Source organism: Ailuropoda melanoleuca, chromosome 15, assembly GCF_002007445.2.
Source record: "Ailuropoda melanoleuca isolate Jingjing chromosome 15, ASM200744v2, whole genome shotgun sequence".
NCBI lineage: Eukaryota > Metazoa > Chordata > Mammalia > Carnivora > Ursidae > Ailuropoda > Ailuropoda melanoleuca.
In genome coordinates, this window is record NC_048232.1 from 91499175 (window position 1) to 91513403 (window position 14229).

Sequence of the window (14229 nt, forward strand, 5' to 3'; positions counted from 1 at the left end):
GGCGGGTCCTCGTCTGCTGGACGCGGAGGCGCGGGGTCCGGGGCTTGGGCTCCCGAGCCCCGGACTCCTACGGGGGCTCCCGGGACTTGGTGCCCTGCGCCGGGCCGGGCGCGGCCGGTCCGCGCTCACCCGGTCCGCACTCATGAGCCCGCTCCGCCGCAGAAGTGTCTGCGCCTGGACCCGGCCGCGCCCGTGTGGGCCGCCAAGCAGCGCGTGCTCTGCGCCCTCAACCACAGCCTCCAGGACGCGCTCAACTACGGGCTCTTCCAGCCGCCCTCCCGGGGCCGCGCCGGCAAGTTCCTGGACGAGGAGCGGCTCCTGCAGGAGTACCCGCCCAACCTGGACACGCCCCTGCCCTACCTGGAGGTGAGTGGCGGGTGGGGGCGCGCGACCGGGGGCGGGAGGCGAGCGCGCGGGGCACGACCACGGAGTTCCGTGACAAGAGCAGTGAAGGGCACGGCAGTGAGGGACGCGGACCGGAGGAGTCAGCCGTGTGTGTGTGTGTGTGTGTGTGTGTGTGGTGTCTGTGCCCAGCGCAGTGAACAGCAGTGTGCGCGCAGGGCGCAGTGTGCGGTGTGTGTAGCGTGTGAGGTGTGAGCAGTACGTGCGGCGAGCCTTGTGTGTGGCGTGCAGTGTTTGCAGTCAGCGTCTTGTGTGGTGGGAACAGAGTGGTTCTGCGGAGTGGGGTGTGAGCGCGCAGAGCAGTGTGTGGAGTAAGCCAGCGAGTTACCTGTGTGCACATCTGTTCCCTTCCCCCGCCGTGAAGTCTCTGAGGGCAGACCGAAGTCTTTCTCATTTGTGCACCCATTCATAATGGCAAGGATGTTGAGTGCACTGTCAGGTGTGAGGACAGACTTACAGCTTGGGGTGGTGGTGGCAAGTGCAATGAGCATTAAAGTGAGCTTTATGGTGGTCGAGCTCAAAGTTGGCTTGGCCTCTTTGGTGGCACAGGGAAATGGGGTTAGTTCTACCCAGGGCATGTCTAGGAAGGTAAGCCTGGAATCAGGTCTTGGAAAAGGAGTGGTATTTTCCAGGGAATCCTGGGGGTGGGAATGAGAGAGAAGGGGTGTTGCAGGTTATGGGACAGCAGGCATGCAGCCCATCCATGTCCATGGTAGTCCGTATGAGATTTGTGTGGCTGGCAGGGTGAGTAAGTTTTTTGTGCATGCATTCGCTCACTCAGCCCAGGTGGGTGCCTTTTCTCTGCCTTTTCTTTACCCGAGCAGTTTCGATACAAGAGGCGAGTTTATGCCCAGAACCTCATTGATGATAAGCAGTTTGCAAAGCTTCACACAAAGGTAAGGAGGGAGCCATAGAGAAGGGACTCCAGAGGCTACCTCCTGGCCCCTATGAGCAGTGTTCGCTTCATCCCAGCCTTGACTGGATTTTGTGATATCAAAAATGTCCTTTAAAAATTCCCAAGAGCCCTCCCTCTGCTCCCACCATCCTCCACCCTGGCTTGGGACTGACCACAGTCCCTCCAGCTTGGCTCAGGCCATTTTCTCTTGTGTCAGGGCCCCAGAGTAGGCGTTGGGGCAGCTGGAGGGCTGGGTGCAGACTCCAGCACCATGGCTGTTGTGTGGGTGGTCTGGTGACGGGTTCCAGTCAGATCAGACTCTTGCTCACCCCTCTGGTGGGCCCCTGGCTGGGGGTGGTGGTGGAGAGTGATAGGGTATGGTGTCTTGGTGAGAGCCTGGATGGAACGGAAGTGAACAAGCACCTGATGTCCTCAGTTAGGGGAACTGGGAAGGGGTGGGGAGAACAAGGAGCCTAGCACTTAGTGGTCCGCCAGTGCTGGTCACTCATAATTAGGCATCTCAGTTTTCTCCTGGGAAGGACTATTATTATCCCATTTTCCAGAGGAAGATACTGAGTCCCAGAGAAGTGACGTGACTTGCTTACAGGTGTGCAGCCAGTGAAACTGGGGCTGAATCCAGATCTGTCTGACGCTGGGGCCCTGTGCTTAGGGACACCTACTGAGCATCATTCTAGGTGGGCCTGACCCCCAATATTCTTTGGGGGCCACCTCACTGCCTTCTCTGAATGTAGGAGAGGTAATGTGGGTGTCACGGCCCCTACCCACAGGCAGACCCCTCAGCTCCCACCTCAGGTTCCAGTGACCAGGGGACGTTTGCTTACTGGACACTTCATTGACTGTCTCTGGAGCCTGTCTCGTTTTAGGAGAAGGATCTGAGCACTGTCACTTCTGGGCGCAGTGACCCCTCTGTGACCATGGAGCCTCCATGCCGGGCTTTTCTGCTGCCCCTGGGGCACATGGGGATAGAGGCCATGATTTTGGCTGGGCAGAGACTGCCCTCACTCTCCACTTGGCCCATTGTGACCCTGTCACTCTGGGTTCCTCCCCAAATGGTTACCTCTTCTCTAAAACTGTCCCAAGCAACCCACAGGACACTGTTGACACTGGTGACTATTGACCTCTAGTGAGTCCCACTTGTTTTTAGATTGAGTTTCAACTCCTTACCCCAGCCCAGCATGTTTCTGCCTGCCTGGACTCTAACCAGCCCTCACCATCACACCATCCCCTCTGGGTCTGGCTGACATCTCTCCCCTGTCATGAGCACCCTTCTTCCTGTTTGATTGTCTAGACTCACCTTAGGAGGACACCTCCTGTGAAATGGTTCCCATGGTGCTCTCTCCTATTTCTGATGCAATCTGAGTGTTTTTAGAAGACCTGGGGCCTCCAGCCAAGGCAACTTGCCTTTTGGAAGCACCATCTGTAGCATTAGCCTCAGTGAGGCTTTGCAGAGTGAATTAATGCATGACTAGGTCAATGAATGAAAGGCAAAGTCATGTCACAGGAGGGGCCACCCACGGGTGAAGAAGGGCCTCAGGGATAGGGGTCTGCCTTGGGGTGATCTCATGAGGAAGAAGGAACAGACCCCCTTGGGAGTGATGGGGATGTGGGCTGTCTTGGGGGTGGCTCCTGCCTGGGTGCCTTGGGCTCTTCCAGGCTGGGCAGCTTGGGGCAGCATGGCTGAGGAGAGGAGTCAGAGCAGTGGCTGAGGCTGGGGTAGGAAATTTGCTTGGGGGCATGACCAGGGCAACCTGGCCTTGATGAGGGGTTAGCTGGGCTGAGACTGACTGTTGCAGTGGGCCGGGGATGCAGGGAAGGACTTCAAGCAGCACCTGGGCCCAGTGAGCTGAGATGGCCATGTGAGAGTACAGGACTTAAGGTGCTATGAAGGGTGACAAGGTCATGGTGTAGGGTGACAGGTGTGAGGAGGTGGGGCAGTACCTGCTCCTGTAGGGTGACCGGTGGCCTGAGGCTTAGTGGTGGGAGGCGGGTGGCAGATGATTGTAACTGTGGTGCTGGGCTGACCAGGACGGCTGGGTATTCCAGGCAAACCTGAAGAAGTTCATGGATTACGTCCAGCTGCACAGCACGGACAAGGTGGCCCGCCTACTGGACAAGGGGCTGGACCCCAATTTCCACGATCCTGACACAGGAGGTGAGAAGCAGAGCAGGAAGGGCATGGCTTTGGAGCGGTTGGGACCTTAACCTTCATCTGTCTCTTGAACTCAGAGTGTCCTCTGAGCCTTGCGGCCCAGCTGGACAATGCCACGGACCTGCTGAAGGTGTTGAGGAATGGCGGTGCTCACCTGGACTTCCGCACTCGAGATGGGCTCACTGCTGTGCACTGTGCCACGCGCCAACGGAATGCGGCAGCTTTGACGGTCAGTGTGGGCGGGGCCCTGGCCTGGAGGGGCACATGGCCCAGTGCAGGGAGGAAGCTGGGCCCCGCATGAATGCTGAGGCTCCTTGCCTTCAGACCCTGCTGGACCTGGGCGCTTCACCTGACTACAAGGACAGCCGCGGCCTGACGCCCTTGTACCACAGTGCCCTGGGGGGCGGGGATGCCCTCTGCTGTGAGCTGCTTCTTCACGACCATGCTCAGCTGGGGACCACAGATGAGAACGGCTGGCAGGAGATCCACCAGGTGGGCAGGGAGTGTGAAGGGGCGGGGGGAGTCTCAGCCTCTGTCTGGGGGTAGGAGGGAGGTTCCTGGCTCTGTGAGGCAGTGGGGGCTTTCCCAACCCTATTGGTAGGATTGAGGGTCCTGCACTGTGTTCGGGGACCCAACAGCATCTCTCTCATCCCCCAGGCCTGCCGCTTTGGGCATGTGCAGCACCTGGAACACCTGCTGTTCTACGGAGCTGACATGGGGGCTCAGAACGCCTCAGGGAACACAGCCCTGCACATCTGTGCCCTTTATAACCAGGTGTGACTGTGTGTACGCATGCATGTGTGCGTACAGGTGCCCCTGTGCCGTGTTCGCTTACCTGTCTAGTCCTGTGTGTTACATCCTGGGTGCGTGTTCTGTGGCCTGCTGTGAATTGTGGCCTTCCAGGCCTACGTGTGCACATCTGTTGCCTGAGCACACGTTACATGTGTGTTCCAAACAACCAGGTATGAATTGTGCACATCTGGGCTTTCTGGGCCAAGTGGGACCTGTGTGTGTTGGGTACCTGAGCTGCTCATCCCTAGCCAATGCATACGGGCACTGGGCATGTCGGTGTGGGTGGGTGTGCCCTGGACCCCCTTATGTGCCCCAGTGTGTGCTGTTGCATCCTGACTGTGCCCCTCCAGCTGCCCACTTGTGACCCCCACTCCAACCCTCCCAACAGGAGAGCTGTGCTCGAGTCCTGCTTTTCCGTGGAGCTAACAAGGATGTCCGCAATTACAATAGCCAGACAGCCTTCCAGGTACAAGAGTGGTTTACGGGAGGGTGAGGCTGACTCCTGGGTGTCTGTCTCTGTGTGACTTGATCTCTCTGGACCGTGGTTCTTACCCTGTAAGGCAATAAGGGAGCTCTCACTCCAGGATTGGCCCAAGGTGAGATAGAGGAAGGGGGTGGGCAGTGCAGCGCCCAGCTCGTGGACTGGGGGGATTCACTGTGGACGGTTCCCTTGTCTTCCTTCCAGGGAAACAAGAGGGTCATAGTCCTCTGGGGTCGGGGGAGAACCAGTGTGGGCTTGACCTGCCAGAGACAGGTGGGGTATAGAGGCTAAATCAGGGGTGAGAGGGTTACTTCCAGTCCCTGACTTAATTCAGGTGATGTTTCTGAGCCCCTTCTCCAGCGGAGTTTGGTTCTTGGCACCAGGCGCATGAGTCTCTCTGTGGCCTGGAATTTGTGGGTGAGGGAATTAAGACCATGTTATGGGGACTTTTCGACCACAGAGGGAGCTGGGATTCTGTTCTCAGCGGAAATGAGGGCCTTCAGAGGTCTCCTCAGAGATGTGAGGAAAACAGGTAGGTCCTCTGTGACTGTCCAGTCAGGGGTGGGTTTGGGCGAGTCTGGAAGTGCCTGTTGTATGACTAGATGCAGAGACAAGGGAAGGGAAGAAGGAGGGTGACAGGTATGAGGCAATGGTGGACCATGGCTGAGACAGGAGCGATGGTCTGTATGGAGGGGCTGTTGAGAGAATCAGCAGGCTGACCCATAGACCTGGAGTGTCCTGGTTTTAGCTCAAAGTCTCATGTCCCAGGAAACCTCTTAATCCCTTAGGGTGGTGGGTTAGACAGGGGCCAGGGTCTGAGCCTGGGGCCCCCAACCAAGGAAGACCCCACACAGGAGCCCAGGCAGGATGCACAGTGGCCAAGGGGGACAGGTTTGGCACCCCTGAGTCCCCTCTCTCACCCTCCCTCCTCAGGTGGCCATCATCGCAGGGAACTTTGAGCTCGCAGAGGTCATCAAAACCCATAAAGACTCAGATGTTGGTGAGTTCTGCCCAACCCAGGTCCCTGCTGGATGTGGATTTGTGGGGGTAGTCATGTCCCCAACAGGTACAGGGGTCAGTGGGGATGGTATAAGGGAGCCCCCCATACCCTGAGCCTCTTCCTTGCAGTTATACTTTGGTCAATGGTCCATTAATGGCCCCTGAAGGATGGGGAATCTGCCGAGGGAAGGGCCTGTGTGGAGTGACAAAGGATCTGAGTAAGGGTTGAGAGCATGGTTAGGTTAGGGCTGTGGGTTGGAGCCATTGTTGAGTTTAGGGGTCGACTTAGGTTGAGAGTGGTGTTGAAGTGAGGGTCAAGGTTCATTTCCTGTTAGGTCACTGGGGACATGGGGCAGTGAATCTCAGCCATTGACCCTTGGTGTGTCACTCTTGCCTGGAGCAAGAGCTGGTTTAAGTAGCCCGTAGTGTGCTTCAGTAGGACAAGATCATGTAAAGAAAACAAAACACAGTGGTCAGGATGCAAATGGAGAAGGGAAGAGCTATCTTCAGGGCACTGAGCTCTGAGCCAGTGTACCAGGGAAGCCCAGGATATGTCTGACTCATGGTGCTGAAGGGGAAACCAGGAGATGCCACTTGGTCTTGACTCTAGGGTAGGCAGGAGGATGGGCATAGCCACCACACTGGAGCCTCAAGAAGGTCCCCACCCACTCCCATGTCGGTGGTGGGTGCCGGGCTGCTCTGGGACCTGTCCTTGGGATCCTGCCTTCTCTCTCTTGTGTGAAGTGGGTAGGGCTATGGGAGAGGGTAGGTCTCCCCTCTTGGAAAGACGACCCCTTCAGCTAGCTGGCCACAGAGGGGCTCCCTTCTTAGCTCCCTCTGTCCTGGGTGGGCCAGGTTTTTCTGCCCATGGTTCTCTCTGGAACACAGACTCCCAGGCTCCCCTTTCTGCCATGGTTGCAGTGTCCCTATTAAAAAAAACAAAAACCCAAAAAGCTTATGGACAGTGGACAGCAAAGGGCTAGGGCTGGTCTTGGTTCTATTATGGTCAGGGCTAGGGTTGCATTTTGGACTGGGGTTGAGATTAAGGTCAAGTTCACATTTAAGGACTCTTCTTCTGTAGAGTCTACCCTGAACAGACCTCCTCCCTGAGGCTTGGCTATGAGTCTCTCATGTCCTGGGAAGGCCAGGGGACCGTGACCATGGACTGAGTCTCTAAGGTTGGGGTGGGGCAGACTCCACAGCTGCAGCAGAGCGAGTATCAGGAGCGACATGTTGAGTAAACCACTGAGCTCATGACATGGCATAGAGTTTAGATCCAGGTTCTGATTGGGAGAGAACCATGGTGAGGTTTGAGGTTTGAGTTAGGGACAAGAGACAGAGTGAGGGCTCAGTTAGGGTCTGGTTGGGGCTGGTGAGTGTTTTGCAGGTGGTTGTTAGCCTGGGAGAACCCTGGTGCGTAGACATGTGGGATCCTCTCATCTTGTGATTGTTTGACTGTGGGAAAGCTGCTTAGGACCTCTGTGCCTCAGTTTCTCTTAAGTAAAATATGTTTTTTTATGGTTATTTGAATACCCTTCCCTCCTCTGACCTTGTGTGGGATTTGATTCTATGTGTCTAGACTCCGGCTGGTGACATTGGTTCAGCTCATTGGAGGGAGGAGGGTGTCTGGTCGTGGCCAAGAGAGGGAAGTCTCCAGCTGCCCCTCATTTTCCTGATAGTGGACAGAGATACTAGGGCTCCTAGAGTCACCATTATTACGACTCACTGTCTGGCTGACCCTTGGAGTTAGGCGTGTCGTTGCTGAGCTGAGGTATGGAGCAGGCGTCCGGACCAGTTGGCCTCTGTGTGGCCATTGGCTTTGCTGGCTGTGGACCCTAGTCTCCTCAGGTAGCATGCATATACTCCGATGACATAGCCAGATGTCGCTGAGCTGCAGGTAATACATTCATGAGCCCTGTTATTTTAGTTTACTCTCTCCGCAACCCGTCAAGGAGTGATTATTATTAGTTCATTTTTATAAAGGGGGTTTAGGGCAGAGGCTGTCTTTGGACCTGTCCTTGTCACCCCTGCTCCCTCTGCACACCTTCACTCCAGGGACACTTCTTCAGTGACAGTCCGTTGCCATGTCTTATCCCAGCTCAGGGACCCGGGATGGGCCTGCACACAGAAGAACTGGAGGGAGGCTCTGCCCATCCATCCTCCTTCCTCTTCCTCAGGAAGGGAAGCCCTTGCAGAGGGTCTGGTAGGCTGGGACCTGTTACCGTTCAAGGGACAGGACACCTTGAAACCTATTGGCAGCCCTCTCTAGATTGATAGGCCTGAAGCAGAGATCCTGGCCTGGGAACAGCTACCGATGCGTCTTCCCCTCTGTCTTCTTGGGCCAACTTAGGGTCCACATCCTCCCCCACTGTTTCTCAAACACATGCTTTCATGTTCTCACCGACTTGCTGTCCCACAGGGCCAGAGGGAAGTTCTCACACTGTACCTAGGGGTCTTGTTCAATGTCGATTCTGACTCAGTGACTCTGGGTAGAGCGTGAGTGTCTTCATTTCCAAAGAGTTTCAGCTCTGAGGTGAGGCTGATGGTCCACGGCTCACACTTTGTTGACAGGAGTCTAGACTAGGGCTTGGCAAGTGAGGCCTCACAGGCCAAATTCAGCCCACAGTCTATTTTTTTTTTTTTTAAATCGAGGCTTTAAAATGGAGGATTTATGTTTCATTTAGAATTAAGTCCACATCCCATAAAATTAATTATTTTAAGTCGAATAACTCAGTGGTATTTAATACATTCTGAGTATTATACATCCACATTTATTGAATTTCAAATATTTTCATCACCCCAAAAAGGAAACCCTGCATACATGAAGTAATTATTCCACATTCCCCTCCCTCTTAACCTCTCTTAACCCTAACATACATTCTGTCTCTTTAGATTTACCTATTCTAGACGCTCCCATGACTAGAGCCCTACAATATGTGACATTTGGTGTTTGGCTTCTTTCACTCTGCTTGTTTTCAGGCTTCATCTATATTGTAGGATGGTTCATTCTTTTTTATGGCTGAATAATATTCCGTGGTTTGTATGTATAAAGTTTTGTTTATCCACACATTCTTCAACAGGACATTTGGGTTGTTTCTACCTTTCAGGTTTTATGAATATTGCTGCTAAGAACATGTGTGAAATTTATTTGTTTGGATACCTGTTTTCAGTTATTTTGGGCATAAACTTAGGAGGGGAATTGCTGGGCCATATGATAATTCTATATTTAACTTTTTGAGAAACTGCCAAATTGTTTTTCACCATTTTACATTCCTACCAGCAATGTAGGAGAATTTCAAAGTCTTCAAATCTTTGCTGACACTTGTAATCATCGGTTTATTATTATTATTATTATTATTTTATTACGGCCGTTCTAGTCAGTGTGACATTGTATCTCATTGTGGTTTTGATCTGCATTTCCCTAGTGGCTAAGGATGTTGAGCATCCTTTCATGTGTTTATTGGCCATTTGTATATTTTCTTTGGAGAAATACTAAGTCCTTTGCTTACTTTTTAATTGCCCATAGAATGAGTTAGGAAGTGTTCTTTCCTCTTCTAGTTTTTGGAAGAATTTGAGAAGGATGGGTGTTAATTCTTCTCTGAGTATTTGGGAGAATTCACCAGTGAAGCTCTCTGGACTTGGCTTTGTTGGGAGATTTGTGAGTACTGAGCCATCTCTTTGCTTGTCACAGGTCTGTTTAGATTTTCTATTTCTTCTTGAGTCAGTTTTGGTAATCTGTGTTTTTCTAGAAATTTGTTCATCTCATCTAACTTGGATCTAATTTGTTGGCATACAGTTGTTCATATATTCTCTTTTAATCCTTTTTAATTCTATAAGATTGGTAGCAACACCACAATCTTCCTTCTCATTTTAGTTATTTGTGTCTCTCTTCTCTTTTTTCTGAGTCAGTCTAGCTACAGGTTGTCAGTTTTGTGGATATTTTCAAACAAACAACTCTTGTTTTCATTCTCTCTATATTCTGTTCTCTATTTCATTTATCTTTGTCTATCCTAATTTCCTTCCTTCTGCTAGCTTTGGGTTTGGTTTGCTTCTTTTTTTCTAGTTCCTTCAGAGAAGGAACTTCTCTAGTTCCTAAGAGGTGCATTTAGCTTATTGATTTGAGACTTTTATCCTTTTTTGATATAGATGTTTTACAGCTATGAATCTCCTTTTTGGCACCACTTTTGCTGTCTCCCATAAGTTTTGGCGTGTTTTTGTTTTTATTTTCTGAGTGTTTTCTAACTTCCTTGTGATTTGTTTTGTCACATGGTGGTTGTTTAAGAGAGTGTTGTTTAATTGTCATGTATTTGTGAATTTTTCAGGTTTTATTTGTTTGTTTGTTTTAGTTCTTGAATTCTAGCTTCATCCCATTGTAATTGGAAAAGATATTTTGTGTGATTTCAGTCACTTAAAATTTATTGAGACTTGTTTTGTGGCCTCACATATGGCCTGTCCTAGAAAATGTTGCATGTGCACTTGAGAATTATATATATTCTTCTCTTGTTTTCTGTAGTGTTCTATACACATACCTGTTAGGTCTAATTGGTTCAAGTCTTCTATGTCCTTATTGATTGTCCCTCCAGATGTTCTATCCATTATTGAAAGTGGGGTGTTGAAGTCTTAAATATCATTATGGAACTGTCTATTTCTCCAAATGTGTTAATGTTTATTTCATATATTTTGATGCTCTGTTGTTTGGTGCATATATGTTAATAATTGTTAATATATTTGATGAATTGACACCTTTATCAATATACAATGTCCTCTGTCTCTTGTAATATTTTTTATCTTTAAGTCTGTTTTGTCTGATGTAAATATAGCTACTTAGCCCTCCTGGTTACTATTTACATGAAATATCTTCCTTTATTCTTTTATTTTAAACCTACTCATGTCTTTGGATCCAAAGGGATTCTTTGTAAATAGCATATATTTGGATCATGTTTTTTAAATCACCATCTGCTTTTTAAATAAAGTTTTATTGGAACTCAGCCACACCCATTTGCTTATATATTTTCTGTGGCTGTTTTGTGCTATAGCAGCAGTGTTGAGTCCTTAGGACAGAGGCTATACGGCTTGCAAAGTCTGAAATCGTTACTGTCTGATTCTTTACAGAAGTTTGCCAAACCCTGGTCTAGAACGTCTTTTATGGTTTCCCTCATTATAGTTAACTATAGATGGTCCAGTATAGCAGTAGCCTGGTGAGATTTGTCACATGTGGCCTGTTCTGCCTCTGCTGAAGCCTGTGAAATGGATAGTTCCAAGAGCAGATCTGAGCATGCCCAAGACCTCATTTAGCTGACAGGAGGAGCAGGCTTCTACCCCTGAAGCTAGAGTTAGAGGCAGTTTGGGATGTGACCCCCAATGGTAGCTTCAGTCATAGGCTGGCCAACTGTCCTGGTTGTCCAGGACTGAGGCAGTTCCTGGGACATAGGATTTTAGTTTTAAAATCTGGAAAGCAAACCAGGGTAAGTTGGTCACCCTATCTGGCTGCCCAGATCTCATCTGTACCCCCCACTCCCACCCCAGTACCATTCAGGGAAACCCCCAGTTATGCAAAGCGGCGGCGGTTGGCTGGCCCCAGTGGCCTGGCCTCCCCTCGGCCCCTGCAGCGCTCAGCCAGTGACATCAACCTGAAGGGTGAGGTGCAACCGGCAGCTTCTCCTGGACCCTCGCTGCGAAGCCTCCCCCATCAGCTGCTGCTCCAGCGGCTGCAGGAGGAGAAAGACCGAGATCGGGATGGTGACCAAGAGAATGACATCGGTGGCCCCACAGCAGGCAGGGGCAGCCAGAGCAAGATCAGGTAGGAGGGGTCTGGGAGACCCTGGCAGGGTCTGGGTGGGTGGGGTGTTGGGACCCAAGCAGGAGGAGCCAGCATGGAGAGGCAGGGAGAGACCTAGTGGTGCCTGGCACCTCTACAGTGATGGGCTGAGGCTTGGGGTGGGGGACTGCCAGGCCCCCCATACAGGCCTCCCTGGATGGGAAAGGGAAGAAAGTGAGCCCTTGTTGGCTGGAGCAGGGTCCCCCATACTGATCTGGTTGGAGCTGGGCCTGTCCTGAGGTGAACTCCGGGAGGATGTTGAAGGAGAGGGTTTGGCCAGCTCTGTGCTTTACAAAGGTTCTTGCAGTGCTAGAAGGAGGGTAAAGGCTGAAATGAGGCAGGACTGGATGGTGTGTGGTAAGGGGTTAGGGAATGGAGCTTCATCTCCATGAGAGCTTGAAACCTATAGGTGACCCCTAGCCCTGTCTCCAAGGGGAAGTGTTTGTCTTTCCCCCACCTCTCCAGCCCTGTTGAACCACAAGACCCCGTATCATTAGCGCTGGGACCCTGAGAACCGGGGACATGGGAGGGACTTGGCATCCCCAGAACTTAGAGGTGGAAGCCTGGGCTAGAGCACCACTGGCCTCGATGGGCTGGACAGTGGGGGGTAGGAAGGGGGGCACTGGCTCTGTAGATAGATAGTTGGGGTCTGGCGCCTGCTGACTGTGGCCTTTGACAGGTCAGCTAATCACTCTGTGCCTGGGTTTCTCATCAGTAAGGTAGGGGTAATTTCACACAGTTGTTTCCTTCGGAAGCCTTCCAGAACCTGGGCAGGTGAGGGGTCCCTACTGGGATCCCCTGGCCCACAGCATAGTCCAGCCATTGATGCTTAAGGCATCTCTCCTCCTGGCACTTTGAGGGCAGGAGCTGTCTTCCTCCCAGAGCCAGTCATATGGAAGGTGCTCAGGAGACATTGTTGAATGAGTTACATAAACAGCATTTTGTTTTGAAGATGACAGCTGGGCCGAGCAGCATATGTGTATCGTTTCTCTTAACCTTGGCCATACATGAGGCTGTGCTCTATGAACACTGTTTTACAGATGAGGGTCCTGAAGCTCAGATGGGGTAAGTGACTTGTCTAAAGTCACAGAGCTAGGAAGCAGCATAATTGGGCCCCAGGTAGACCTGGCTCCCAAATTTTCTAAGCCTGAGTGTTCAGCAGAGGGCTTGGGGTGCAGCAGGAGCTTATAAAGCAATTTCTTCCTTTGCCTTTGTCCCCACTTGTGCAGCTGTAATCTGTGATGTCTCCTCTCTCTCCGTGTCTCTGCCCAGACTCCAAGGCTGTCTGTCTTCCTCCAAATCACCTCAGTTCTCCCCTGAAGCTTTTGCATGTCCCATGGATTTCTTAAGGGTAGGACAGCCAGTGGCTAAAAGAATAAACTTTGGGATGTTTCAGTTTTGCAGAAACAAAAGCCTGTAGGTACCCTGTTTTCATTTACTTTTTGTATATTCATTTATCCTTTTGGCAAACATAGAACTAAGACCTGCTGTGTGTGGGACAGCAGGGTTATTACTATTTTTCTACAAACATTTAGTCAGTGCTTAGAGTGCCAGATGTGGTGGGAGATAATAGCAGGGAGTCCTAAAGGTCTCAGGACACTGACCCCTGGGGCCCAGGACTAAGAGGCAGTTAGATGGGCAGTGATTCAGGTAAGGGAAGCTCCTTGTGAGTGGCCAGGAGGGTACTGAGGAAGTTTGGTGCACCATGGAGGGAGAAGACCTCAGGGGAGGAGAGCCCTTTTGGTTAAAGGAGAGAGGGTGGCATTTGAGCTGCGGGGGCAGGCGGGGCAAGGGGGTGTTTGGGGGGGAATGTGTGCAGGGAGGCCCAGTCTGCCCCCCCCAGCGCCCCCTGTTGGCAGAGCCTGGCATGAAGCCCCCTAGCTCCCCGCAATGTGTGGCAGAGTACCCCCAGCATCACAGAACAGGGCAGAGAAAAATGGGGTTGTAGCTGAGAGACAGTAACTTAATAACTGGACAGATGAGTAGGGTTAGAATAGTTGAAGTGTTGTGGACGGCATCATGAATAGCCCAGAGGAGGAAAGGGAAGATGCCCAACCATGCGGCTGGAGTGTAGCTAGTTCTCATCCGAGAGCCTGGCTGTTGCCTGAGAATGTGGACCTGGGCTGCCTAGGTACTAGGGAGCCAGTGCAGGCTTTAGAGCACCGCGAAGGTAAAGGACCTCTGAGACTTAGGCTCGGTGCCCAGGTCGGGGAGCCGTCCGGGGAAGGTGGTCAGCACGGAGTGGGCATGGGCATCAGAGACAGGTGTCGAGGAGGAGAAGACACAGGTCTGGAGGCGGATTTGGGCGCCCAGCACATGGCAGTGGCCAGGTGGAGGAGAAGGCCAAGGCCTGAGCAGGGAGGTGGGGGCGGACCGCTGGGGGAGCCCTCCTGGCCGCGGAGCCGCCCCCCCAGTCCCTCCCCAGCTCCCACCTGGCTCTGCTGACCGCGTTCCCCGCCCTCCTCAGTCCGACCTCTCCTCCGCCCTCCGTGCGCTGCAGTGCCCCTCGCCCGGTGGCCTCTCCCGCGGTGGGGCCGCGGTGAGGTGGCCGCTGGAGGAGAGGGAGGAGGGCCGGCCGGCGCCGCCGCCCGCAGAGGGAGGAGCCCGGCCGCGGAGGAGGCGGGGCGCGAGGAGCGGCCGCGGCATGGAGCGAGCCCGGCGCGCCCGGGAGC

At 52.4% G+C, this 14229-nt stretch overlaps 1 protein-coding gene across 1 annotated transcript in view; it reads left to right on the forward strand.

The window, feature by feature from the left end:
* Positions 1-24: 24 nt before the first annotated feature.
* Positions 25-14229, forward strand: part of SHANK3 (SH3 and multiple ankyrin repeat domains 3) — a gene marked incomplete at its 5' end in the record, with an annotated part of 48378 nt that continues 34173 nt past the window's right edge. The window contains 11 exons of the mRNA XM_034643701.1: positions 25-366; positions 1227-1298; positions 3362-3470; positions 3545-3696; positions 3792-3959; positions 4125-4241; positions 4648-4725; positions 5674-5740; positions 11266-11539; positions 12830-12973; positions 14025-14085. Of these exons, the coding sequence (XP_034499592.1) occupies positions 25-366; positions 1227-1298; positions 3362-3470; positions 3545-3696; positions 3792-3959; positions 4125-4241; positions 4648-4725; positions 5674-5740; positions 11266-11539; positions 12830-12973; positions 14025-14085 (1584 nt within the window). The remainder of the gene's footprint in view (positions 367-1226; positions 1299-3361; positions 3471-3544; positions 3697-3791; positions 3960-4124; positions 4242-4647; positions 4726-5673; positions 5741-11265; positions 11540-12829; positions 12974-14024; positions 14086-14229) is intronic.